The sequence below is a fragment of the Carya illinoinensis genome, chromosome 3 (genome assembly GCF_018687715.1).
Source record: "Carya illinoinensis cultivar Pawnee chromosome 3, C.illinoinensisPawnee_v1, whole genome shotgun sequence".
Classification (NCBI taxonomy): Eukaryota; Viridiplantae; Streptophyta; class Magnoliopsida; order Fagales; family Juglandaceae; genus Carya; species Carya illinoinensis.
Genome location: NC_056754.1, coordinates 21377098 through 21404832, shown reverse-complemented (window position 1 = coordinate 21404832; position 27735 = coordinate 21377098). Strand labels below are relative to the sequence as shown.

Genomic DNA, 27735 nt, shown 5'->3' with positions numbered 1-27735 from the left:
CCAAAAAAATTGATATTGACATTCCATAATTGAGCTCTCGTTATGTAAAAGGTCTCAGTCGTCATCAATGAGATCACATTACGATAGAGCATCATTATCATTTTGAAATATTTAATGTTACTATAGATTTTTAAATGCAAGAGTTTGACAATTGGTTTGGTGAAAGAATGACAAAGATTTTAACCCTTAGCTCAGCTTGGGATCCAAAGGATGGGTATAAATCCTTAATATTAATGATATATGTTATATTGTAGAAGAGTATTATCCTCTTCATTTTTCTAGGAGTGAGAAAACTAATTTAAGGTTTCAATTGAAGTATTTTGAAGTTGATGTATTTACCAATCCGATGTTTCAAGATTTAAGACCCATTGAAGATTTATGTCGAAGATTGGTAGAGACAGAGAAATCAAATACATACTATCTTATTGATAGAGTAATTTGTCTAATTTTGACTCTTCTTTTTTTTTTTTTTTTTTTTTATAGGAAGACTATGACTTTATTAATGATAATGGTGGCAATCAGCCATTACAAGGTTTGAAATAACATGATTAACACAATCAACATCTAGTCTTTCTTCATTTAACAATAGTGCTTCTTTAGCAAGCTTATGGGCCACCTGGTTGGCTGCCCTTTTGACATGTTGCGGACTCCAATTGGTTTTGTGCATAAGCTATTTAATGTCGGCAATAATAGGATTGGGGATATACACCTCGGATCCTTGAGTGTTAATAGCTTGCACAACATGTAGAGAGTCATCTTCAAACACGCAATTTGTAAAGCCAAGCTCAGAACATAACTTCACAGCTTCAAATAAGCCCCTAGCTTCAGCATAAGCAGCATTGTAACAGAAAGCCAGAGGCTTCATCAGACTCAACAACACCTCCCCTCCACAATCCCTAAGTACAATGCCAATAGCAATCCTATTTGTTGTTTGCTGGACTGCAATGTCCCAATTGAACTTAATGAAACCAGCAGGTGGTAATTCCCAGTGGACTACATGAGGGGCAACTAGACTCGGTTTGTGAACCAAGGCCTATATAGCCTACTGATATAAATGACAGTCAGTGACAACCTTTTCAAATAGCTTGGTAGGATGTACAAAGTGCTTTTCAAATAGGAAGGCATTCCTTCTATGCCATAGAGATCGAGCAATATAAGCAAAACAAGCCAATTCCTTGGTATTTAATTTGGAAGCCATCTGTTTAAAAATCTAACCAAAGTCAGTATGAATAATAGCCATCTTTTGCAATTTCTTATCACTCAGCATCCAAACATCTGTGGCAACAGGGCATGACCACAAAACGTGCCCAGATGATTTGGGTTCCAGCATACAAATAGGACATAAATCATCATCAATCACCTTCCTCTTGTAGAGATTTTGTTTTGTTGGGAGAGAATCAGAACAAGCCCTCCATATGAAAGTTTTCACAGAGTTAGCAACTGATAGTCCCCATAAATGTTTCCAATATGGCCTATACAAAGCTTCAGTGGATGTCTCGCCAGTGCAGCTCCTCATTGTCTCCATGTACATGTGATAGGCACTTTTAACATAAAAGTGACCAGTAGAAGTGCCTTTCCAAACTAATTTTTCAGGATTCCCCAGCAAGCTAATAGGGATCTGCAAAATTGTAGCAGAATTAGCCTCAGTAAAGATGGTTCGAACCAATTGTACATTCCACCATGCCGTGTGTGTGTCAATGAGTTCCTCAACCAAAGCATTAGGCCTCAACACCTGCATTGGAGATTGAATCTGACCTGACCCATCTCTTGGTAGCCATCTGTCATGCCAAACATGTATCTGCTTGCCATCACCCAAACGCCAAATAAGACCATCTTTGAGAAGTTTTATGGACTGCCACATGCTGCGCCAAACATAGGATGGTCTAGACCCCAAAATGGCTTGTAACACATTGGATGAAGGAAAATATTTGGCTTTAAAAAATTTTCCAAGTAAGGAGGTAAGGGTTGTCAATAACCTCCATGCTTGTTTTGCTAGTAAAGCCATATTGAAACCAGTGAGATCCTGAAAACCAGACCTACCTTGCTGCTTGTTAGTGCACAGAACATGCCAAGCCTTCCAATGCATTTTCTTCTTATCATCCATCCCACTCCACCAATAATCAGAGATCAAGGAGTTAAGCTTTTGGCAGAGTGTTTTTGGCAATAGAAACACACTCATACAGTATGTTGGGACAGATTGGAGCACTGCCTTTATTAGGATTTTCCTACCAGCTTGAGAAAGAAATCTATTTTTCCAGTTGCCAAGCTTGCCTTGCACTTTGCTGACAATAGATTGAAAGGCTTGGACACGAGATTTACCCACCAAACTTTGGAAGACCTAAGTATTTTTCCATGTTTGAGGAGGCATGTAAACCAGCAATCTCTTTGATATAGGCCCTGGTAGAAGGTTTGGTGTTTCGACTAAAAAAAGAGAGGTCTTTTCCCTATTCAGCTGTTGTCCTGAGGCCTGTTCATAGATGCTGAGGATGTTATTTAGCCTACCCCATTCCACCATATTGGCTTGGAAAAACATCAAACTATCATCCGCGAAGAACAGGTGATTCATAGTCAGTTCACCCCTTATAATAGGCACACCAGAAATTAAACCCTGCCTTTCAACAGCTAAGAGTTGGGAACTCAAAGTCTCAGCACACAAAATAAAAAGGTATGGTGATAGTGGGCAGCCTTGCCTCAAACCCCTTGATGGACTGAAAAGCTGTTGAGGGGAGCCATTCACTAAGATTGAAAAACTGGAAGTTGAAACACAATTCATGATCAATTGAGTCCACCTCGAAGCAAAGCCAAGTTGTTGTATGACAGCATGTAAAAATCCCCATTCCACATGATCATAAGTCTTGCTCATGTCAAGTTTCAGTGCCATGTAACCCTTCTTGCCATACATCTTAAAATTCATGGTGTGGAGTGTTTCGTAAGCTGCCAATGTGTTGTCTGAAATTAGACGTCCAGACACAAAAGCACACTGAGTGGGGGATATTAAGTTTGGTAAAAGACCTTTCAATCGATTAGCTAAAACCTTGGCAATCAACTTATAAAGTACATTACAGAGGCTAATAGAGCGAAAGTCAGTTAGATGCTAGGGATTGTGCTTCTTAGGGATCATGACAAGGTAAGTAAAGTTAATCTCAGCAATGTCTTGCTGACCATTCAGAAATGATAACAAAGCTTGACAAACAGCCCCCTTCATAGTTGACCAATGATGTTGGAAAAAGCATGCTCCATAACCATCGAGACCCAGAGCCTTATAAGGGCCCATCTGAAAAAGTGCTTTTTCAACCTCTACTGCAGTAAACTGTTGAGTTAACTTAGCATTCATGTCCTCAGAAACCTTCGCTGTTAAATGAGCCAAACAAAGAGCAATGTTAGAAGGGTTAGATTAAGTGAAAAGAGTCTGAGAATAGCTAGTGAAAGCTTGACCAATCTCCTCTGACTTGGTGTACACAATCCCCCTTTCATCAGTAATCTTCACAATACAGTTTCTCTTCTTCCTTTGTGTAGCACAAGAGTGAAAATATCTTGAATTCCTATCCCCCTTCTGTAGCCAATGTTCTTTGGCTCGTTGTTGCCATTTCACATTAATACTTTCTAATAAACCATTGATCTCTCTCTGCAATTGGTGTATTTCCCCAATTGAAGCAGCAGGCATAGACTGCTGTAGAAAATACAACCATTGCAACTTGGCTTGTAAATAGGAATCCGAGAGAGGTGCCTTGCCTTTACTCCACCTTTGCAAAGTAGACATGCCTCGTTTTAACTTTTGCATGAGTGAAGAAAAGGATACTTGAGAGTCAGAGGAACCGTACCAAAACCTATGGACCACATCACCACAATCTTCATAAGAGGACCATGTTGCTTCATACCTTGCAAGTCGAGTATGAGCCATTTTTTGTTGCAGCCATGGCAGGATGGTAATTAGAATGGGACAGTGGTCTGAAGAAATTGTTGGTAAGACTTGAATATTCCCATCGCCAAAATAAGCACACCAGTTCTTTGAAACCACAGCCCTGTCCAATTTTTCTGTTGTAAACCAGTGTCCTCACGGTTGTTGGACCAAGTGAAAAACCCAGACCGAAACTCCAAATCACACAAATAACAATCCTGCAAGACTTTGTGGTATAATTGCATCTGGTTCAATGGCCTCACAGCACCACCCTTTTTCTCAGTGGGGTATAAAAGTTCATTAAAATCCCCAATGCAAATCCACTTCTCAGGATTCAACTCTTTCAAAGATCCTAACAGATTGTAACCAATCTCGCGCAACTCAGTCACAAGGTGGCCATAAAAACAAGTTAGCATCCATTGAGTATGCATATCACTCATAACCCCAGCATTAATGTGCCAATGAGAAAATGATTGAATAGTAAGAGACAAATCCTCCCTCCAATAAAGTGCCAAGCCACCACTCTGCCCAATTCCATCCACAGTAAATAAGTTTTGAAAACCAAATTTAAACTTCAACCTATCCAACTTAACTTTCAGCACCTTAGTTTCTATAAGAAATACAATTGTAGGCTTATAAGTCTTGATCAAATGATCAAGATCACGAACTGTTCAAGGGTTGCCAATCCCTCGACAGTTCCAACTTAGGAGTTTCATTTCTCTCGACAGGACTGTAACACAGCCTCCGCCGCTAGAGTGGCACGCTAACTTTGTGCTCTAGTATTCCTAATAGTTTTGGGAGGAAAAGTAGAGGCAAGTCAGGACCATTGGAAGTGGACTTCCTCTTACGACCATCTTTGAGAAGTGAAGAATGAGGAGCATGCAACATGTCATCTTGCCTGATCTGCCTCTTCCACTTCAGGAAGGAGGTACCACAGATGGCAGTCAAATCTGTTGGGCCACTCCTCCAAGTATCCTTTGGAATGAGGGGGGCAGCAGAAAATTGCAGCACTGCACTGTCTGCAGTCATAGCAGCAGCAACTACATTCTTGGAGGTTGCCATCAAAGGGGTCGAGAAACTTTTGTCAGTAGAAGTGGCAGTTAGAGCCGTTGGGGATGTCAGCCCTATGGAATTAGGACACGTGGTTGGTACGGGATGCTCAGCCAACCCAAGAGCATCTTCAAAAGACCCATGCAACTGCCCAGAGCAGTATCCTTATCCGAAGGACTGTTAGAAACCGTCGTCCCTCCAACCTGCGAAGAAGAACTTGTTCCCTTGGAAATGGCAGGGACAAAGTGGCTTAAGCCAATGAATGGAGCAGAAGGAGGGGCTCGGAGCGAACTCCCATACAGCAGTTATGAGGTAGCCATGTCCGAACCAACACCAGGCTTACTAGAACATCCATTTGTACTGTGTGAAAGCATAGCACAATAAAAGTAGAACCGGGGGATCCTTTCATATTTGAATGGGATAAATAGTCTCTTTCCATCGACATTAAGCATCTTCCCACGAATTAATGGTTTGGTAAGGTTCAATGCAACAAGCACTCGTAAAAACCGTCCCCAACTGGTACCCCTATCATCAGCCTCAACATGATAAATAGGTCCAATGGCACTGCCCAGTTGCACACCAATGTTAGTATTCATGCAACCAAAGGGCAAGTTATGCACTTGCACCCATATATACGTCTGAGTGAACACCATAATAGACGGTGGAGTGAGACCATCAAAGTATTTGAAACAAAGAAGACTCTGATCAAAAGACCATGGCTGCCCATCCCAGACCTTCTCTAAGGCACCCTCTGTGGCAAATTCGAACAAGAACATATTAAAACCTACTTCGATGATAGTAACAGTGGTGTCCAACCTCCAAAGCTTCAGCATCGTGGTCTTGAAAGCTACTCAATTAATTCTCCTATCGGTGAGGACTTTCCCAATAAGACAGAATCGCCCCCTCTCCAACGTTGCATGTATATCATCCGTCCTTACCACAACATCCGCAGCCTCCTCCTCAGTTAAGGACAAATGATCACATAAAACCGCAATGTCCTCCGCCATCAATGGTTAGAGGTGAGAACCAAGATATCACAATGGAACAAACCAACTAAACGGAACAAACGTAAACAGAAAAATGCAAACCTTCATGGTACAGGAAGGACAAGCCTTTTGTCTCAGACAAGAGAGAAAGAAGAATAATAACCGTCTCCGTAATCTCCGGAGCAACAAGGTAAGAATTTTGAAGATGAATTCTTAGCAAATAATTTAATTGTCTATATTGAAAGAGAAATAGTTAAGAATTTTGATTTAGATTCAATACCTGGTGATTTTGTTTGTTTAAAAGAATGTAAGTTATAATTTTAAACACTCTGTATTTCTTTTGTTTAATATATTTGTATGAATGTCTTTATATTATTATTGACATATCAAATACTTTTTTAATATATAAGTTGTATTAAACGTATTTTATTTTTATTATAAATCTTCCTATCAAATTATTATATATCATAAAAAAATTGTATAAAAATAAAATAAAATAATTATTTTATATATATTGTTATAGTTTTATTTGACGCTCAAGTAAATTACTGGCCGTCACTTATCAAAACCATCCGTGTCTTCCATAATTCCAATTCCATAAAAGGTGAAATAACACTGAGAGGACCGGTTCCCGGTCGAAAGTTATAAGCCCGTAAAACGTGGAGATCACTGGCAGGTGAGTTTAAACAAACCCACACACAACCCACCCTCCTTTTTTTTTTTTTTTCGGATAAACCTTGGATTCAGGGGTTTAGAAGCCACTGTTACTCGGTGCCTCGCCTTTGGTCTTGGGACCTGCAGACTATATTCAACAAGGTAAAACATACCCACGATTTTCTTGTTCTTTGTTCTTTCTTATGGTCATCTTGGTTACCAGAATCAAATCGAATGATGTGCCTTCTTAAGTTTTTTTTATTTCTGTTCTCTTTTGACTTTCTAGTTGTTTGCTGGGAAAAGGGGGTGGGAGGGGGGCGCGGGGGGGCGAAAGGACGTGAAATCAAAATTTGAATATTCAATCTTTCATAACACTTTGATTTGGGTTCAATAATTGAATAATCTGAACCCGCCAAATGGTTTCTTTTAGGCTCACTTGGACTGGATGGCAGTTGTTTTCTTGGGCCTCACATGATGAGAAGCCTAGATATCATAGTTTCAAGGTAGTCCAGTTTCCTTCATTTTCTTAGCAACGAAAATGGGGTTGGAATTCTTGAATTTGAAACTGGAAGTAAATAGTAATTTTACTGTAAGTTGCCTTCTTCAACCACGAACCGTCTAGTAGGCCATTTAGAATGCTTTGCTAATTTTAAATCAACACTGCTTGAGCATACTTGTGAGGCAAACAGTGCCTGGATATTCTGTTTTTTCATCTGAAGTTTCCTAAGACGGCAATACTAATTTTTGGAGTCAAATGGTCACGAGCCCGGTACGTGAATTTCGGCCGGTATGTAAAATCCAGTGGCATGGCCATTTGTAAATAAACTTTCTGACAATGGCTTTTCCATAAAGTTGAACTCAAAATTAGGGACTTTTTGGATTTTTAATTTTTTATAACCTCAGCCGCTCAGACGTCTTCTTCGTTCTTCCTCAAGTCTCCATTTTTTCATTGACCTCACCCTAGCGCCACCGCCACCCCACTCCTTTCTTCATTTTAATTTGCTTCTCCTTCTGCGGCAGCACCCGACTGTCTTCAGTGAACCCAAAGGTCCGGACTCCAGAACAACGGTGATCTCTCTCTCTCTCTCTCTACCATTTCCATTAGGCACATGAAAGAGATGATATACTTTTTCGTCTTTTCATTTTAGAAACTTTTTGAATGATGTAGCAACCTCTAAAAATTCAATCCACAGCTTTTGGTTAATTCGTGTTAAAGATAGAGACATGACCACATTCTTATCGACACTCCCTCTGGTTCGTTCAACACAGCGCCTACCTTTTTTTTACAAGCCATCTCACACTCACTAACTGACTTTATTCCCTGAAAATTGACCTTTTTTCTCTGGTAATGCCTCAAAACTTTCCACACAGAATCTTGGTGGAGAATGAAAGATGATTTTGGCCATTCAATTGGGTAGATAAGAACCCCAGGCTGTTGTGCAGACAACACCCGTGTATGTTTGTGTGCATATATATTTTGCTTATGATTCTCATTTTATTAAAGCAAAAAATCTCCTACTTAATTTCAAATTACATTCACATTTCAGAATCTATATGGGTCATTAAAAACACGCTGGATTGATAGTTGTAACTTGGTAGTTGATTGAATTGATTCTATTAAAATTATTGGTAACTTGTATTGAGAAGTATTAATGAGTTTCTCCTTATATTGTTGTTATTTTAGAATATAGTTTATATATATATAATTTATTTATCTATATAGACAATTCCGAAATGGTACCAGTAACATTTGAGAAGATACAATGAACAGCATAGATTCCGTAGTTGGAATGCATGGTACTGGCAAATGACCTGAATTAAACACGACTGGTTCCCATGATTCAGGTTCAGGAGAGCAAAACAATATCGTAAAGGATAACTTTTTTCCAATTCTTGTCCATGAGGATTTAGCAAGAGCTCCCTCTACTACTAACATACCGTGTAAATCCGAATCCTCTTGATGAGTACAAACTCATAGGAAAGTGATCGTGATACCTTGATCAAGTCTTCATTTCAAAGATCTTTTTCTTATATGACCACACGACAATCTTCATCTATATTAAACCAAAATACGGGTTTTAAAAAAAGAAACATTAAACCAAAATATGGAAACATGCAGATGGACTAGAAACGAGAAGTGAATTATCAATGGAATTACCAACAGAATCTTGTTACTTATAAGCCTGTGTAAAAACACACCGCACGTCAGTCATAAAAGAGTTCAGAACGCAATTACTTTTTATGCTAGTTGATATGTATTGCTTACACATTGGTGGTGTGTTTGATGTTTCAAACGTACGCTTGCAAATAGAATTTTTGTTATATCATATAGAAAAGGGTGAAGTTAGTCCTAACCTGAAATGATTCCATGTTGCACTTGCACCTTCATGTTCAAGTGATCGCATATGCTCCATTCTTACTGTCTCGGCAGTTGGCACCTAAGGGAATAAACATGCTACCAATGTTGGTCTTTGGGAAGTTTAATGAGGCACAATGGTATTAACTACTTTGAGATTCCTCTTATATTTGAATTCAACATAATGAACAGGTTGAGCAATATACCAATACAAAATGTATGTAGGCATGGCAAGTGTGATCATGCCCTCAACCTTCAGATCCTTCTCTGTCAACAGCAGCAGCAGAGATCGTGTAAATTTAAGCACTGATATTGGGCGGTGTCATGGGATAAGGGCAATGCGCATAGAGAAACCCCTTGAGGAACTGTACAATGTGAGGGTGGAACGGAAAGTGAAACCGGAGCGATTGGCAGAGCTTGGGGTTTCGAGATGGTCGGTGTGGAAGACTGGCAAATGCAAGTTGCCCTGGGACTGGCAGGTCGACCAATTGGTTTACATTGAGGAAGGGGAAGTGAGAGTGGTGCCTGAAGGCAGCAAGAAGTTCATGCAATTTGTTGCTGGAGACCTTGTTCGCTACCCGAAGTGGTTTGAGGCTGACCTCTGGTTCAATGCTCCATACCAAGAGCGTTACTGTTTCAGAGCATATGGTGATGACTGAGAATCCGTTATGTTAAGATACATGTAGTAATTAGAGTCCTTTCTTTAGTAGTTTTGTTGTTGTTTATTTCCAGTACTTGCTTGAACTTATTTATATTAGAATCAGATCGTTGGTTTTAAACCAATTTACCATACGAGTTCAAAATAATAATAATAACTAGTTATGGTGACCAATTGCCCGCGTGAATAGAAATCATTCAGATGCTAACGACAGAAAATGTGAAACGAGTATAATTTTTATTCCAGCTTATACACTATATTTGTGAACATACCTTTTGTTTTCCATGCAAAAGAAAAAAAAAAAAAAAGGTTACTTGCGCTTAGAGCATACATTTCTACAAGGAATAAAGGCAACGCAGGAGGTGCTGTAAGTGATGGTAAGGAATTAAATCAATAATGATTTATCTTAGCATCAAGATGAAAAACTCTATCTTTCCATGTTGTACAGTTTCTTATCATTCAGTCAGGCACAAACACTGATAAAGTGAAAACTTTAACAAGTGTAATAAGGAGACAGAGGATTGCTATGCATCAGCCCCTGTACAGCGCACTCTTTGCACACCTTATGTGGCATCTATTTTTTATTTTTAAAACCCAAAACGTGCTTTTTGTTGGTCGGTTTGTATTTCTTTACCGATTCAAATTTGCCCCCCGCGTTCTTACCTCTGAATTTTTGCCCGCGTTGAAACTCCTACGTCGCCTGCATCGATTGTGCTCTGCCCACTGCCACCGGCAACGCCGTCTCTCTTTCCAGCGACACCGAGGCGGTCTGCACAGCGCTACCACTCCACTCGTCGCCCAGCTCTACTCCCTCCCAGTCGCCAGCTCATCTCCTTTTCTTCCTCTCCCCACCCCCTGCGTCGCCCCCCACCCCCACCAGCTGCGTCGCCCATCCTCTCCCCCACCCCTACGAGCTGGGTCACAACACATGCCGTCTTTTCGTCGGCGTCGCCCCCCACCCACACCAGCTGGGTCACAACTCACAAGGTTGTACTCTGGAGTTTAATTTGATTGTAAAGTTGTGTTTGAGGTTGGTTTTTTCCTGCTATGGTATAAGAAGCATTTTATTTTGTGTAGGATGATTTTTTTCCCAGGTTGGATGGCTTGGATTCTGCATTCGCATCATCTTCAAATATTAGAGGCAGCAAAATGTGGGTTTGATGTTGATGGGTTTCGCCATCCTACTCATCCGGCCAGGAGATGGAACATCTGCTGATGTATTTAAGCTTTCTCTTCCAGCACCTCATTGGATGAAATGAGTTTGTTTCTCTATCTCGAGAATAAATTCTTGTACTTTGTTATCGTAGATTTCAGTTTTCTTGAATTTTTTGTTCTATTATGCTCGTAGGTAAAATTTGGTACCTGGATTTTGCTTGATTTGTGTCAGTGTTCTGTAATATGTGGTGGGTTATGGTTGATAACATAGTTTTCTTTTCTTTTTGTCTCCTACGGCTAGGGATTGTGCTTGAATTTTGTTTTGGGGGAGTGATTTTGTGTTTAGGGTTTTCTTCTCATTTTCTTTTCGTAGAATGCAAAAATGTTTGCTCCTTTCACCAGCTTACTAATAATTTATTCAGTTACTAATTTTACAATAAACTATTTTGCACTCTAAAAATTTGGTTTGAGATGAGAAGAAGATAGTAGAAAATTCGTGCGAAAGTTTTGTTCTCTTGACAAAGAGGTTTCTTGGTTTTTAGAATTTCTACCTCTGTCCTCTAGAAATTGCAATAGCTATGATGTGCCTGGCTTTGTTTTCCGAGAGTTGCACCCTTTTGATCAAGCTATGTTTTTGTTTGCCTAATCCTTGTATGATTTTTGCTTAAAGCCTTTGGGAACTCTACTGCTTTTGTTTTTTATGACACTTGTGTTTCTATGTAGTAATTAAGCCTTGAGGAGATTTTTTTTACCACCTTTGGAAGGAAAAGTAAAACTTGAATTTGGTTAGTAGTTGTTGTTTGGAACGATTGGCTGTGAGCCTGTGGTATACTTCTTATAATGCAGTTATTGGTGTACAAACATCAAATTTGTTCTCTTTAAATAACTTAAAATATGAAGAATGAGAGTTTCATGGACGCTCTACCAATTTCACTGTATTGAGTGCCACATGCATATTGAGATACATATGCTAATTTATCATTGATTAGTCATTCCCTTTAGAAGGTTTGGATTTCTTTTTCTTTCTTTCTTTCTTTTTTTTTTTTTGGGGGGGGGGGGGGGGTGGGGTTTATAATTGCTCTGGTATTTGCTTCATTAACTTTTTACCTTTTTTTGTTTCAGTGAATGATTTAATCAATCTAGCCATGCATTATAGTTATAAGTCTTACTAATTATGTCATTTGACTATCGGAATTACATATTCAATTCCTTGTTCCAATTATTTTTTCGCCTAGTATTCAGTTTCAGTGTCCCTTCATTAGTTTATGTGATGTCTCTACTTATTTAAAAAAAAAGTTTATGTGATATCTCTAGGATGTTTGTTGAAATATTTAGTTGAGGTTTGGCAAAATGAGTAATTGGTTCATAATTCATTTGAGTGGAAACTCAAAAGAATTAGCTTGTCCATTTCTCGTACACTATCACCGACAACTTTGTCTTTATCAATATGTATTGTTGTCTGATCCAACCAATTCATGAAGGAACTGGTTGGTATGTTTGAACCATTCTAATTTATTTGATTAAGATGTTCAATTTAAGTAGTTAGTACTGATGGGCTTTCTTTCAAGATGCTTTTGAATTTAATCATACTGTGCTGTATTTATGATGGGGAGCATTGAGGCATGATTTCAGTTGGTTTGGTGCTTAGTTCAGAATTCTTATTGTGTGCCACTTTGACTTACACCCCTGTTTCATTTTTCCTTCAGTTCTGCCTCAAGAAAGGAGGTACATCAAGGAAGAATGAGATTGTGTTCATTGCTCCTACTGGAGAGGAGATCAATAACAAAAAACAACTGGAGCAGTTCCTAAAATCACACACTGGTAATCCTGCAATATTAGAGTTTGATTGGGGTATTGGTGAGATGCCTAGGAGATATGCAAAAATCAGTGAAAAGGTCAAGGCAACTCCACCATCAAATTTTGGTCTGACTTTTAAATTAAAGAGTGACTTGTGACAACACCAGGCACTCGTAAAAGTACTTGCTTTAGGTTATCAGATATGTCTCTCCAATCTAAAAAACAAGTCAATAAACTTTACTTGAATAATCAAAATGGGAAGGCTCGATATGCCCATGGAGTTTATCATGGGAGAGTGAGAATTCTAGTTTTTCTGTCAAACTGAAGTCTAGTGAATAATTTAACAGGAGATGCCTCAAAAGGGAAATGTTGCACAATAGCTCTTGAGAACCTTCAAGTTGAATCCTTTCGAGTGTTTAAGTTTCTGTAATATTTCTTGCTTTATGCTAGGTTTATAATCCTTGCGCTAAATGTAATATTTTCTTGAATTTTAAGGTTTATTTACATTGTCTTGTGATATTTTCAGGTGGTTTTGATGTGTTGTACAGAGAAGGAAAAGCCAGATTGGTGCTAAAACTATGCACACTGGAGGAAACAAGAAAATGAGACTACTTAGATTAGAATCTTGGATTTTGGAATATTGGATTTTGTAATGAATATTTTTTTTTTGATAAGTAAACGATAGTATTAATAAGAATAGGCATAGCCCAAGTACACAAGGAGGTATACAAGAGATTGTAATGAATATTATGAGACTACTTAGATTGTAATAAGCTACTTTGTAATGTTGTATCTAATTAGAATGAATATTATGACTCAATATTTTACTAGATGACTTAATCCAAGGATTGATTATTTGATGGCAGTGTTATAGGCGGGTTGTGGTACATCAATGTTGTGGAGATGTATAGCTTGTGATTCCTTCGGAATTGGAAGTACATGTTGTTAAGCTTATCATACAAAACTTGTATATGAAATCAATCAAGCTCAAAAGTGACCAAAATAGATTGGGAAAAAATCTATATAGCCCAGCAAATTCAGAACAGTGACAAAAAACACTAGATTTTTCATAGCCTCCACGGTACCTCTCCTCATATACAACAAAATGCCTGATCAAGTGCTTAATCAAGCTTTACCTAATTCAAGGGGGATTACCATTACATATGATCCATACAAGAAAAATAAAGAAAATATCCACCTATTTACATGTGCCCTATAGTTTATCTAAACCAAGCAGAAACTATTACAATTGATACAACCCAGTATAAATACAATAATATTCGTGCATTTCTATTCTCGACCCTCCACAAATTTTGTTCAACCTCAACCTTATGGGCATTTGTCTCTCTCTCTTAGTTTATCTTCCCTTCTTCGCAATACGTCCTCCTCCCTCTTCCAAACTGCAGATGAATTATAACAAGCATACTGTGAAGCATCAAAGTATGTGAATCATTAACAGGTAGATACAAACAAATGGGACAAACAGGGGCATATTAATCAACAAGGATGAAAAAATCAGTATCAATTCTTACGGAAGTGTTGGACAAGCAATAGTACAAACAAACAAGAGATAGTAAAGGGAAGTGTCAGACAATCTAAAATCGAGTTCTCCCACTATGTACTCATCAATCCAATTTTTTTATCAGCAAAATAATGATTTTATTGATATAAATAAGCATAGCCCAAGTACACGGGACATATACAAGAGCGACAACTAAGCATGAATGACACATCAGTGCAAGTTACTACTTAATTCCTTTTTCTCTATTTGGCCATAAGTTGATAAATTGCAATTCAGATCATAACAGGTCCACGACACATAACAATTAAGGACTTGAATACTTCACTCTTAAACTGAATTTTATCAAAAACTAAGTAGACTCATCAGAGTGGCATGTGCCTCTAATGTCAGCTCACATTCAGAAATGACTAGACTTATTTGTCTAATTGTGGGACACTTTGGTGTAGCTTATGGGCAACCAAATAGCTTGCTCTGATATCCAATTATACATACCACCAACAATTGAGTCAACCAATTTTAATAAATCAACTAGCACTTCAAATGATTGATCTCATTAGTCAATTAAAATTTTAATAGTGTTATAAATAAAATGGAAAGTAATGAATTATTTTCAGAGTATTAGCAAAAATCTCACCATCTCAAGCATTTATAAGTTTTTATATAGTTAAAACATAAAAGTAGGCATACCCTGATACTTGCTGAAAATTGAGTTTGCCACCCATCATAGTACTGAACAAGAAGGAAGAAAAAGATTAATAATTTAAGAATGAGATATTGACCAATAAGATATGCGTTGAGCCATTTCTAAAACAATATGAATTGTCATACATGCAAACCAGAAACTGTGTCATTTAGTTTCATTGAATGCCTAGGAAGCTATTCATGAAAAAAAAAAGGCCAAGGAAGTCCATTTGGTGAAGTAATCATTCCGTCAAACACAATATGGGCACAAAAATAAACACTAGAATCACTCAGAAATTAACACAAAACCAAGATTAAAAAAAAAAAAACACACACACACACACACAATCAGTTAGCAAAAGTATTTACTGCATGGGACCGTAAGCAATATCTTCATGTGGAAACTGATATTGAAAGTTCATGAGATGGAATTGAAAGAACATTGCACTGTGCGGGTAAGAAAAATACATGCATATTAACTAGTACCAAAATATATGCAGCTCTTGATTTAATAAAGACACAAGTAGTGGCAATGCAGAATAGCAAAGCAGGCAAAGTTAAAAACACCAGGGAGAATAAAGATTAGTGTTAGGGTAAATAAATTATCAATCTCAGAAGTGGCATATTTTTCAGCTTCAGAATTAATTTTGATTTTCTCTGAAACATCCCAAGAGGAAATAACTTAAGGTTGCAGTCTTAATATGATGGAGATTTAACATCACAAAGTAAATATAAAAAGACTAGCATAATTTGACTACCATACCTTACGATTGTTCAGCTTTTTTCCCATGTTACGTTCCTAAGATTTTCTTTTCTTTCTCAGTAGAAAGTTTCATGTGTTATAAAGTTATCTTGAGCACAAATAGAACAAATACATAGCGTTCATAGATATTATACAATCAAAGAAAAATATTGAAGAAGAGAGGAGGACGATGAGATGAAGGCACGGGGAGATCGGGCACGAGGGAGTCTGGATCTTAGAGATCGAGCTTTGGCGACTTAGAGAGGGTTGCTGAGAGGAACTTGGGCGACTCAGAGGGTTTCTCATAGGAGTAGAGATGGGAAGGGGCAGTCGAAAGTCGATCTATAAGGAACTCAAGTTGATCGCTGAACTAGATATCCACATCACATGGGGGAGGGTAAGGGAAATGCGTGGGGTGGGGGAGAGGATAGGCGACGTGGGGGGTGGGGGTGGGTTGGGGGAGAGGTGGGCGACGCGGGGGGTAGGAGAGATGATACGGGGCTCAAGCTCAAACTCAAAAGAATAATTTCAAATTGAGAGCGGAACGGGCGATAGGGACAAGGAGGGAAAACAAATTTCTTGCCACGTAACGTGTGCTTCGGCTGCTGCCAAATAGTGGCTGATGCCAATAATATTTCAAGGAGACAACATGATTTTTAAAAAGAAAATATTTGATCTACAAAGAAATAGCACACAAATAAATTTACAAACTCATATGATATAACATAACACGTTAGATTATAATTCTCCTTTTTATTATAAAGTACGTATGTCATATTACATTAAAGCACGTTAGATTGTAAACTTCATTTTCTAAAATCTCATTGTATACCTACCATTTTACTTTTCAAAATATAAGGTATACATCTCAGTCCCTTGGATGCTAATAAAACCTTTTGGTTCACGAGGATATATCACAAGGGTACATTTAATAAATTGGATGAGATAAGATATTTTCAAAATCTCTCACATTTTTTTTCTTAAACATCATTTAAATATAAAATATTTTTACACTTTCATTCTTAAATATCATTCAAATATAAAACATTTTTACACTCGGGCAAAGTAGGGGCAAAATAGCAACTCCTAAACAAAAATAATATTAAACCATTTCTCTCATTTCCCAAAAAAGAAAATATTAAATCATTTCTCAATTTTTTTTTTCATTTTCAAAATTTAATAAAGCATCTTAACTCAAACTATTTAACTTCTATCCACAGACTATTTTACTACTATTTATAGAATTCTAAAATACTTTAAGTGTTGATACAAAATTGAGCGGGCCCAACCCGCTTGGAAAGAATTAAAAAAAGCAAAAGGATAAAAAGAAAAGACAAAAGTGGAAGAAAGTGAAAAGGAAGGTAAGTAAAGTCGTATAAGATAATAGTTTTGCTATATATAAGTAAAATCGTGTACTAATCTGCGTATCAATACTGATTCATTCATATTTAAAATTTAAATTAATACTGTTTTCAATAAAATTTATTTTTTGATCAATTATATCAAATTGGTGTACAGATTAAACACAATTGTGCTTGCAATTATATTTTTCTATAAGAGAAATGTAGAAAAGATATAAAGCTGACAAAGAGACCAATCACTCCCAAAAGGTCTCGATGAAAGGAGTTTTCCTTACCAGACAAAGGATAGCTTCTTCTACCCTCATTTTAGGGGCTTAAGAGACATAATTTTCCTTCTCTAGGCAAGAGGGTCATCAACCTCCATTTTGTTATTCCTATTGTATCAAGAGATATGTGAGATTATGAGAAATGTATAAATCACCAAATATGATGGATTTGCCCTCAAACACCTAGTGGAAATAAATTTTAAGCCGAACTACATAAATATGTATCTCTATCATTTATATTTTATTTATCATGTACTCTGAGGGATGAATGCAAGGACATCACACCGACAATCAAGCTACTGTCGTGGGCCAATCAATTGCCAAGGATGGCTCATTCTTCCTTTCCTGTCTGTCCTTAAAAATACATCAACACCAACTGTCCAAACAAACCCTTAGTCCCGGAGATAACTAAAAAAGCAGACATTACTGGGTCATGCCCTCAATAGTAAAATCAACAAGTCATGGCAACTTGTTCAGCCAGCAATTTGTTCCTCCAACCATAACACACGGTAGATTAAAATTTTTGGTAGAAAAATTGCATATGCCTCTGACATAAACACAACTCAGGCTACGAAATAAACAAGGCTATGGCACAAAAGGAAACATCCTTTACATCATTACACAATAAAGTAATAATCAGACAGGTATCCGAACTTCTTTAACTAAAACCCTTATGATACAGACTCTCGATGGCTGAAGAACAAAGGAATGAGCCAAGATCTCAAGAACAAGGACCAACCGCAATATCCCCAAAACCCCAACTTCATTTTTCCTTTTCAGCAGATATACTAGGAGAAACCCAACAAAAGGAAAGGCGAACTCTTGCAACATGATGTCCGGTGGCTCAATTAGCTGCAGTAGCCCGAGGCTTTGTGGCGGTAGCAATGGCAATGGAAGAGACAAATCTTGAGACAAGGACAGCCTCATTGCTTACAGCCTTAGAGGCTGCCACATCTTCCAAGCGCTTCCAGTTTGATTCTCGCTTCTCCTGTGTCTCCCTCTCCTTGACTTCATCTTCTTCATATTTCACTGAGCACTCATTGAAGAGTGTTGGATCTGCATCTGAAAATATTTTGCTCACATTCAGTGTCAAACTCTGAACAGCTTGGTTCCAGTGACCACGTGTATTTCTCTCCAAAGCTGGGTAAATTATAGGCAGAATCACATTGCGGTTCTGTGTGATTAAATTTCTTATGTGATCATTGTTCCACAAAAACAATGCACGTTCAGCTACCTGCCAGTTAAACATCCATCCAGTAATCTCTTATTAATGTTTGAATTTCACACACTCAAACAAATGCATGGCCACAAGCCTAGTAATTGGAAACTACGCAGGGAAGCTCCAGAAGTAATGAGAGAATTAAAAATGGAGAGTACAATTTTCTGTTTGTGACTGATCTCCGTTGGGCAGAAGGCAGCCAACATGTATGCTGCATGCTATTTCTGCAAATCATACAGCTTTTCTTGCTACAAATATTTAGTCTAAATTTACTTATTAAAGTTCTGCAAATTCACACAGCAGAAAATGAACGAAATACATTTCTGGCATAGACAATCTCAGCCACTCCTTTCAATATATGAGACAATGCTCTGCTCAGCTTTAGTATAAGATAACAAGACATGTTCATTCTATGACTCCTTGAATATTATTACTTATAGGCTATAGCTTGCGTCAAAGATGAAGACTTGTAAATAACGTCACATTAGTTAACTTATAAAAAAACCATAGTTTTTTTTTTTTTTTAATAAGTAAAGAGTACACAGGATATGATTTATTAAAAAAAACCATAGTATAGACATTATATTCTTTTTTTTCAATAAGTGTAGACATTATATTCTTGTTGATAAGTTACACTTCACCCAATGGGTCTTTAATTTATGACCTTGCCCATTTTATTAAGGGAGAAGCATCATTTGAGCTAGAGCTCACAGGCATGATGCAGACAAAATATTGCAGCAACAAGAAAGAGTTTAGGTGGAAAGTACCATTTGTGGTAAAAAGCATCATTTGCATCTTCTATATTCATACAAGTCCTGATTAATGAAGGCCACCTTTCCATTCTCTTCTAAACATGAAAAATTCCCAATATAGCTGGATAAACTGATGTCTTCGACTAAATTCTGATGGGATAGTTACTCAGTTCTACAGCACACAATGTTGAAAGATCAACAAAACCCAAGACAGCTATAAGCCTATAATTGCTTTGAACAACTTTTGGGACAGCGTGGAAGATGGTCTAGGCTCGAGAGTTTCAATCGTATAATATTTTAGGGTCTATCCTAGTGTAAGGAAACACCTGGGGGCAGGGAGAATGGTTCAACCAAAGCATCAAGTATGATCTATATTGGAGGGAGATACCTAAAAAAAAAATTTTGTTCAAGATATAGCAGCAACGTCATTTCCCCCAACAAATCCACTGCCACGCTTTGAAAAGTAAAAATATCACTATCGCACTATTGGAAATAAGATGTAGTACTAAATTATTTCCCAAAAAAATGTTTATGGAGAGAGGATATTTTCAAGAACTAGGGTGACAAGCCTAGTATTTCAAAATTTCAATAAGCACACCCAACCTTGGTAATAAGTGGCTAAACATATCAACAACCTGAGTCTTAAAACAATTATTCTCACAACATTGAAGGGTTGGAGGTAAAGGTGGACTCCATTACTGAATCTCAAAAGCAATGCAGACATGGTTGTGTACTGGGCATCCGTGACAGAATTCTGACATTAACAGAGATGAGGTTATACTAGACTAAAAGAACATTAATTCTTACTGTATATGATTAAAGTCCCATTTAATTATTGCATACGTAAATATATGAAGACTTATTAACTATTTAGAAACATACATTCCATGCCAAAAAATTCTCTTCACAATCCATCTTCCAAACTTAATGGCTTAGATTATATATCAATATCAAAGCCTCTAGCTTTAACGCAAACCCCAACTCAGAATCCCAATCATATTCTTACAACAATAAAATTTCCAATGAAGAACGAATAAAGCTTAACTAAAGTTGTGTAGATTGTGGATGATAATAAAGGACAGAAACGATGATAACAACTATTTGGAGGGAAATAAAAGAACAGTCTAAAACCAGTACCTGAAAATGTGAACTGTTGAGGCAGCGACCAATTTGACGAAAAAGAGGGACCATGCAGCGCTGGAACTCTGGTCCCTGTGTGGCTTCAAGAACTTCCTCCAATTCACCAAGGAACATAACCTCTTTGGAACTATTAGTTATGGGCCAGTACTTTAATAGACCTCGAATCACAGTGTCAGCCAGCTTGGCATCCTTCTCCACAAACTGAGTAATGCAATATGAAAGTTGCTGATGGTACATAGATACGCATTTTGGCTTATGAAGGGGAATCAAAGCTCGGACGAGGAACAGCTTGTGCTCGTCCTTCAAAGGCAAAGCAAACCCATTAATTATAGTGCCCAATATTTCAAGGAATTCTGCAATCCCATTGTGCTTCTCTGTCTCAAAGATGAACCGATAGAAGATGTAATTGATAGCTTTCCGAATGAATGGCCGATGCACCATGAACTTCCCATAAATGCGGTGCAGAATTGTTTTTAGGTAATCCCTTTCTCTTTGATCCTCAGAATCAAACAATTCAAGCAATCTCAACACAAATGAATGGTCAATATATCTTTTAGCAAGCTTGGCATCTGTCTCCGGTGAAGCCACAAATCTCAATAGAAATTCGTATACAATCTGTAGATGAGGCCAAGCAGGTTCCATGGTCGGTTCCTCCTCTTCTGCATCATACATTTCTGAAGCCTTATTATCATGATTAGGAGATGGAAGTGTTCGAAACAAATTGGCTGTAACCATCTTTGTAATCGCCTGCATTGCCACCTCATTGAACTTCGAAGTTACTGATGTCACATAATCAACAAGCTCAAGCAAAGTTTGCCGCTTAACGTCCTTCTCTTTAAGATTTTTTGCTACATCAATGAAATCGAACACAACACAACACATATTGAGTTTCCTAATAAAGAGACTCTGCTTTTCTGAACCCGAAACATCCCGAAAACTTGGCAAAGCCTCATACACCCCCAAAGCAAGCACGGGGCCTACTTGAGCCTCAACTGGAGTTGATTTTTTCCCTTGATTCGATTTATTCATACTCAACGAGTGAGGAGCAAGAGTCCCATTACTCGAAGGTTTTGAAGAACCTGAAGTGGGTTTCGAGCTGTTAACAGAATTCGGTACACTGAACAAGTTCAAGGACGAATGAGTATTGAGCACTCCATCGTTGACATTGTTGGAATCATTATGGGATGATTTTGAGGGTTTTCGAGGTAGTTTACCCAGTATTTGTTTGATCATATCTACAAACACTAAAAAGCTAATCCTAACCCAAGTTTCTTTTTAAATAACCAAATGTTCCACCTTGAATTAGCTCAAAGTATTAGGCATTCTGATAGTTCTCGAATATAAAATATATGACAACGAAAAAATGACAACCCCTCCCAAAATAAAAAATAAAAAACTAATATCTAAATGAGCACTTCGGAGTTCAAATTTACAAAGCAGATTCACAGCCAGAACATTTAGGATTTAAGAACAAAGAGTGGTCTGCAAAGGTATTGAGGAATAGAGAAGAGGGAATCACTCACATTGATGAGACAACTGAAGAGATCCGAGAGAGCGCGAGACAGAGAAAGAAAATGCGAGACAACTCAAGACAATATAAGCAGAAAAGTGATATTTTGCCAACCCATAAACCCTAATTGAAAATCTTTCGGTCTTTGGGGTCCAATTGATTTCACAGGGAGTGAAAGATTGAGAGAGAGCACAACACAAAAATCAAAACTAAAAATAGAAAATGCTTGTTACAATTACAGCCAATCCCTCTTCTCCCCCCTTATCTCTAGACTCTCTCTCTGTACCTCGAAAAGCTCCGCGCACCTCTGGCTCGGCCTGTTTCGCACTGTGACGTTGAAAACGAAAAGGGAAGCGGAAATAGAAACAGAGGAGATTTTGGAAATGGAGGTTCAAACGTTTGAATGAAATTGTCGGAAAGGGGCAAACCCTGAGATTTTAAAACACCTCGTCTATCCCTCCGGCTTTGAAATATTCACATGTGACGTGAGGGGCAACTAGGATGGGACCCATAAAAAAACATTGGATGTGGGTGTGGGTCCCTCGCGCTAATGCCTCGTGGCCCGGGGAACGTGGATTCGGTCATCTTTGGTTGTTTTGGCATGGCAACTTTGGCCGTGTGAGGTGAGTAATTAACATCTTCTTTACTTATTATAATTTGATTTAAAATATAAATATTAAAATTTTATTTTATATTTTTATTATTTAAATGATGTAAATAATATACACTACGTATTAACTTAAAAACAAAATAATTTTTTATATTCATCATCCTTATCTTACACTATCACACATATGTTAATAAATAAAATAAAAAATAAAAATAAGTACGTAGTTTAAAAATGATGAGCAGAATAATTACCAGATAATTATATGTATAAGAATTTTTTTTAATGACATGACATGTTCTAATATGATACTAAAAAGTATGACATCATTCATATTTCCAAAATATCTAATAATTGCCAAGGATATATTTTGATCACTCTGAGGAGATAATTTTGTTTTAGTTTTCTCCTTTTTTTTTTTAAACCTTCTTAAGAAATATGGTGGGCCTCAACGCCACAACAAAGATTTTGCTTAGCCATAGATTGCAATTCATTTATAATTATATGGAAGAGACATCTTGTTTGCATTCAAAAAGTATTTTCACTTATCTAATCTTATATAATTATTATATTTTTAAAAAAAATTTTAAATAAAATATAATAAACAATAAAATTTTTTACAATCTCAAAATAAAAATAATATTATAATAATATTTTATCAAACTTTCATCTCATCTAATCTTATCTCAACTCACTATCTAAGCATCTCCTAGAAAAAAGAGCATGGTGCCTAAGTTATGCATGCCCATATTGGTGTTGCAAAGGAATCATACAACCTGCGGTTAATATTCTGTTTAAATATTAAAAATATCTTAAATTATCTATAAATAGGAGTGAAATAATTTATAAATAATAGTAAAATAATAATGAGTAATTTATAAATATTAGTAAACTACTGTTAATACTAATAAAATAATATTAAAATATCTAGCAACATTAATATTCTCAAAAGTACCCTAAATTGATTCAGCTTGTAAATTCACTGTGATACCAACAGGTAAAGTGGTTGCAACTGTACGTTGATGGCACCACAAAATGGCAGCCAAGCTAGTTGATCGACTGGGGAAAAAATATAGCACTTACTACGGGATTATTAGTCAAAATTCGTCATCCTATTTAATGTCTAATCATATTTATAAGATTTATTAAGAGTTTAATGATTTGATGATATATGATTTGATTCTTTAAATGAAAAATTTAACTTCAAAACCCGCCACCCTTTATAAAAATTTATATAGGACCTAGTACCTAGTACCTAGTAGTCTATTTTATATTCATGAGTCAAGCTGACTTGTATTGAACCAGTACTCATGTAATACCTTTTTTTTTTTAAACAGTACTCATGTAATACCTTAAATTGACCTACTCATCATTCAAATATCAAACTTGTTCCAAATTTAATGTGAAAAAAAATAAAACATCAATTGTATGACATCCAACAAATTGCAACAACAACGGGATTTATTTATTATAATGCTTCCTATATTAATGCATGTATTTCTTGTTCGCTGAGCATAGGAGAGGAGGTTGTAGACATCCCACCTCTTACATAAAATATATATATATATATAGTAAGAATTTTCATGAGTAGAAAAATGAACGTCGTTCTACATCATTAATTCATGCATCTCAAAAGTTGAATAATTAAAGTTATACCCTTTGCAAAAGCTTAAAGCTCACGACCCCGTTGAGTTGACAATGGAGACCTCGTCCTGCCGTGCTATGTGGAGTATAAAAAAAAAAAAAAAAGTAGTTTACCATAAAATACATAGCAAATGAACAAAAGGTTTTGGGATAGTCAACAATCCTATTTGATCTTTTCAAGTCAAAAATGGAAGGAATATATGGTTGAATCCAACTAGCTAGGTAATAAAGATTAATATTTATTTTAGAAAGGCAAATAGGAAAATCATGTGGGCAAAAGAATCAAGAGGTCATCCCCCCTCTTGGATTAGCCTGGTTTTTACAAAGAATTTATGGTTACTTATTAAATTAACACATTGAGTTTTAGGTTTTTGCAAATTGAGATTTGGGCCTTTGAGTTTTGCAAAATTAATAAATTAACTTTAAAAACTAGCAATTAAGTACATGTACTGTCAATCTCCACTTAGAAAACAAATCGAGGATTGTCACATGATGTATGTGCTCATGGCGCGTGTCAATACCTAATTGAAATTTTTTTGAAGCCTAGATATTAATTTTTTTAAAGTTGAAAGCCTAATGGGAGGTGGGGGGATTGAGATGAGATAAAAATTTTATGTAGTGATATATTTTGTAAATAGTAGTAAGATAGTTTGAATTGAATATTTTTTTTTTTTAGTTTTGGAAAATGATAGAGAAAAAATTACATAAAAAATATTATATAATTCAAATATTGTAATAATATAGTTTTATAATATTATTTTTATTTGAAAAATTGAAAAAGTTGAGATTATTTTTATTTTTTATTTAAAAATTTAAAAACTGTGTAATGATTAGCTTAAAAATTTTGTAATGATTAATTTGAAAATTTTGTATTTGAATTATGTTTGTTAATAAGACGAGATGAGATAAAATGAGATCATATGATAATTTTGTGTCTCATCTGGAGATATGAGATGAGAAATTTATGAATATCAATGAAATGATTTGTGAATGGTAGTAAAATAATTTGAGTTAAGATGTTTTATTGCATTTTGGAAATGGAGAGAGAAAAAGTTGAATAAAAATATTATAAAGTTAAAATATTACTACAATATTATTTTTGTTTTAGAATTTGATAAAATTGATTTTTTTGTGTTTTGTTTGGAAATTTGAAAAAACCGTAAGGATTAGATGAAAAATTCAAACATTTGAAATTAAAAAAATTTGTATTTGAGTGATATTTTGGAAGTAAATAATGAAAAAAATTGATTTGAGATGAAATGGTTTGTCAATAAGGATGACAATATGTGACACAACTTGTGAACCAACCAATACGACCATGACACAAAATTAGTGGGTTTGGATTTTATATAAATGGGTTTGGATCAAAACAGATTTACTTGTCAAGATACGATTAATAAGCGAGTTAATAACGGATCAACATGTAACAAAACCATAAACAGACAGAGTTTTGCCTGTATTTTTAAAACTTCCTTCCTGTTTACAAATATATATGAAATATACAATCTCCAAACTAATCACAACGGTCAACTATAATACAATGACTCTCAAAGATATATTCATAAGTTTGACTAGAGCCATTAAATTCTAAATTATTACAATACAGATACTCCAATAAAAACTGTAAACTAATTAAAATATGACCATAAGAGAACTCTTTGCACAATCAAAACCATCTTCATGCAACAAAACTATCAATTCTCAAAACTTCCAACCTCAAGTGACTAAACCAAATTCACTTTAGAATCTTTAGCTCAAAAGCTATCACTTTAATGGAATGAACTTTCTACAACTCTGAAAAATATATAACATGAAGTGAAAAACTGTCACGTACTCAGTAAGTAGTAATATTTACAAGTAAATAATAAAAAATTTTAAAATGAGATTAGATGGTTTGTCAGTAGGGGTGGCAATATGTCTAATGTCCCCAAATTTCATTTGGGATCAAATGAACATTTGAAGCGTCAAGGCATGCAACACAAGGTTACCTGCCCTCGTTCATGACATATAAGATACAACATTTATAACATACATCTAACATTATGTAATATTTACAGCGGATATTTTTTTTCTTTAGCAATCTTATGCACCAAATTAAAAATATCTCAAATGCTTAAAACATACTTCATATATAAAGACATATTGAACAATTAAGATTACAACACTACTGCAAAATGGCTATGATCCAAAAGAATACTGGAGATGCAACTCTACAGTACAAGTAATAATTTAAGTTAAATACTATATTAACATTGATATCGTACCGTCACTCAATCGACTATGTCCAGTTGGTCAGATTCTGATTCTCCTTTAGGTCCTATAACAAGATCTACCATTTAGAGGAAATGGTAATTGGGACTATCATAATGAGATTTGATTACAAATCTAAAAAATTTAACAAAAAACCTCCATACAGGTTAATGATGCATGTATGACAGTAAAAACATGAATGTATAATCAAATTCATAAGCAATCATAGTATAACTTGACATACAATATAGCATAATTGACATAACTCAAACTAAATCGTGAACTGAATTTGACTTACTTAAACTGAATTGGACTTAAACTGAGACTTGACTTGACATAAACTTGATCTGAAACTTCACTTAACATTAACTTGATTTGAAACTTAACTTAACATGAACTTAGAATCTTATTTTTTTAACTGCTTAAACTCAACTTCTCGGGTGCTACATGGGTCCTCTAGAGCCATGTGTCCTTACCGATTACTGCATCACAATATAGGTATCTAGACCAGCTGTGAGTGCATTAATATATACTCCATAGTCGGTGTGGCCCTATGTATTCTACGTATCACATTATTGTATCTCACATAGTATATACACCACAATTGTTATGACCTCATACTTCATATTTTATAGTTGTTGTGGCCATATCAATTGTTGAAGTGAAATTTGGCTCCATCAACGTTAATGTCTGGCTCGCTCCGATGACCAGCTAGTTAGGTCACTGCCCGCTACCCGTTGACAATATTTCGTCAATTTAGAAAATTTCACATCTATTTAGATACTCCAGCGTAAACAAAAGAGTTTCATTAGAATATTACCCCATCCTAATATTTAGGGTCATAATTGATATGAATAATTTAACTTGATTGTTCTCAAAATACACAAACTGTACTCGAAATAAAATGTGGCTGGAATACGAAAGGACAAAAGTTTTGACGTAATATAACTTGACTTGAACGTAATTTGAAAGCCATGACTAATTTGAGATAGAAACATTTCGTAACATGACATAAACATGTAAAAGATAACATATTTAACATGATATACTTGCAACAGTAAATATTACATGACATGAAATACATGTAATAGATGACATACTTAACATAATGTACTTGTAATGTATAATACGTGATAGAATATCTTGTGTAATAGATGAATAATTCATGACAGAATAAATTCTCTATAACAGATAAATATGTGATAAATTGGCATGTCATGGCATATACGATAACATACATACATATACTATAATTCCTTTATTTATCACCCATTCACATTAAACTGATAGTAAGTTAAAAGATAACTTACTTCGGTCTTTATGTTTTCTAAGCAATTTTAAGCGCAATGTGGAACTGAAAATATTAATTTCTAAATGTTAGAAATTAACCACTAACAATTAGAAATATGAAAAAAATACTACCTTAGAGCAAATACTACCATTTTACCTTCTACATGTGGGAAAATGACCATTTTACCCATAATTTA

The 27735-nt window shown here is 35.9% G+C and overlaps 3 protein-coding genes and 2 long non-coding RNA genes across 12 annotated transcripts; 2 read left to right on the top strand and 3 right to left on the bottom strand.

The window, feature by feature from the left end:
- Window positions 1–2338: 2338 nt before the first annotated feature.
- On the bottom strand, window positions 2339–3901 carry LOC122304606. The gene is made up of 3 exons (XM_043116865.1): window positions 3436–3901; window positions 3163–3351; window positions 2339–2949 (listed from the first exon to the last, which is right to left on the bottom strand). Exons 1-3 carry the CDS (start codon window positions 3899–3901, stop codon window positions 2339–2341), a joined length of 1266 nt encoding a protein of 421 aa, XP_042972799.1.
- Window positions 3902–6596: 2695 nt separating this feature from the next.
- On the top strand, window positions 6597–9734 carry LOC122303778. 3 transcript variants are annotated; one of them, XM_043115729.1, is made up of 3 exons: window positions 6732–6750; window positions 7609–7656; window positions 9137–9734. In XM_043115729.1, exon 3 carries the CDS (start codon window positions 9160–9162, stop codon window positions 9601–9603), a length of 444 nt encoding a protein of 147 aa, XP_042971663.1. In that variant the 5' UTR covers window positions 6732–6750; window positions 7609–7656; window positions 9137–9159; the 3' UTR covers window positions 9604–9734. The 3 variants fall into 3 exon arrangements, with proteins under 3 accessions (XP_042971661.1, XP_042971663.1, XP_042971662.1); XM_043115727.1 differs by lacking the exon at window positions 7609–7656 and having other exon boundaries at window positions 6597–6750; XM_043115728.1 differs by lacking the exon at window positions 6732–6750 and having other exon boundaries at window positions 7185–7656.
- Window positions 9735–9920: 186 nt separating this feature from the next.
- On the top strand, window positions 9921–13419 carry LOC122303780. Of its 4 annotated transcripts, XR_006240822.1 has the most exons (4): window positions 9967–10589; window positions 10680–10819; window positions 12464–12578; window positions 13081–13389. It is a non-coding gene; the product is annotated as an uncharacterized LOC122303780 (long non-coding RNA). The 4 variants fall into 4 exon arrangements; XR_006240819.1 differs by having other exon boundaries at window positions 9921–10589; window positions 10680–12578; XR_006240820.1 differs by having other exon boundaries at window positions 9951–10589; window positions 10680–10861; window positions 12464–13389.
- Window positions 13420–13548: 129 nt separating this feature from the next.
- LOC122303779 lies at window positions 13549–15959 on the bottom strand. The gene is made up of 3 exons (XR_006240818.1): window positions 15521–15959; window positions 14764–14805; window positions 13549–13954 (listed from the first exon to the last, which is right to left on the bottom strand). It is a non-coding gene; the product is annotated as an uncharacterized LOC122303779 (long non-coding RNA).
- Window positions 15960–17610: 1651 nt separating this feature from the next.
- On the bottom strand, window positions 17611–22209 carry LOC122303776 (serine/threonine protein phosphatase 2A 59 kDa regulatory subunit B' gamma isoform-like). Of its 3 annotated transcripts, XM_043115725.1 has the most exons (3): window positions 21761–22204; window positions 20235–21316; window positions 17611–18360 (listed from the first exon to the last, which is right to left on the bottom strand). In XM_043115725.1, the coding sequence occupies exons 2-3, from the start codon at window positions 21264–21266 to the stop codon at window positions 17971–17973; spliced, it is 1422 nt and encodes a 473-aa protein (XP_042971659.1). In that variant the 5' UTR covers window positions 21267–21316; window positions 21761–22204; the 3' UTR covers window positions 17611–17970. The 3 variants fall into 3 exon arrangements, with proteins under 3 accessions (XP_042971659.1, XP_042971658.1, XP_042971660.1); XM_043115724.1 differs by having other exon boundaries at window positions 20235–22204; XM_043115726.1 differs by lacking the exon at window positions 17611–18360 and adding an exon at window positions 18368–18569 and having other exon boundaries at window positions 20235–22209.
- Window positions 22210–27735: the final 5526 nt, after the last annotated feature.

Bases quoted from the DNA above. Each gene is read 5' to 3' on its own strand.
- LOC122304606 (XM_043116865.1), bottom strand. From the start codon at position 3,901: ATGGCTCATACTCGACTTGCAAGGTATGAAGCAACATGGTCCTCTTAT. The intron at 3,352-3,435 runs GTCAAGCTTTCA...CTCATTTAACAG, and splicing joins CACCAAGTCAGAGGAGATTG to CGAAGGTTTCTGAGGACATG. The intron at 2,950-3,162 runs GTCAGCAAGACA...GTCTAATTTCAG, and splicing joins TTTGTTATCATTTCTGAATG to ACAACACATTGGCAGCTTAC.
- LOC122303776 (XM_043115724.1), bottom strand. From the start codon at position 21,470: ATGATCAAACAAATACTGGGTAAACTACCTCGAAAACCCTCAAAATCA. The intron at 18,361-20,234 runs GTACTGGTTTTA...TTTAACTGGCAG, and splicing joins TCAACAGTTCACATTTTCAG to GTAGCTGAACGTGCATTGTT.
- LOC122303778 (XM_043115727.1), top strand. From the start codon at position 9,160: ATGTATGTAGGCATGGCAAGTGTGATCATGCCCTCAACCTTCAGATCC.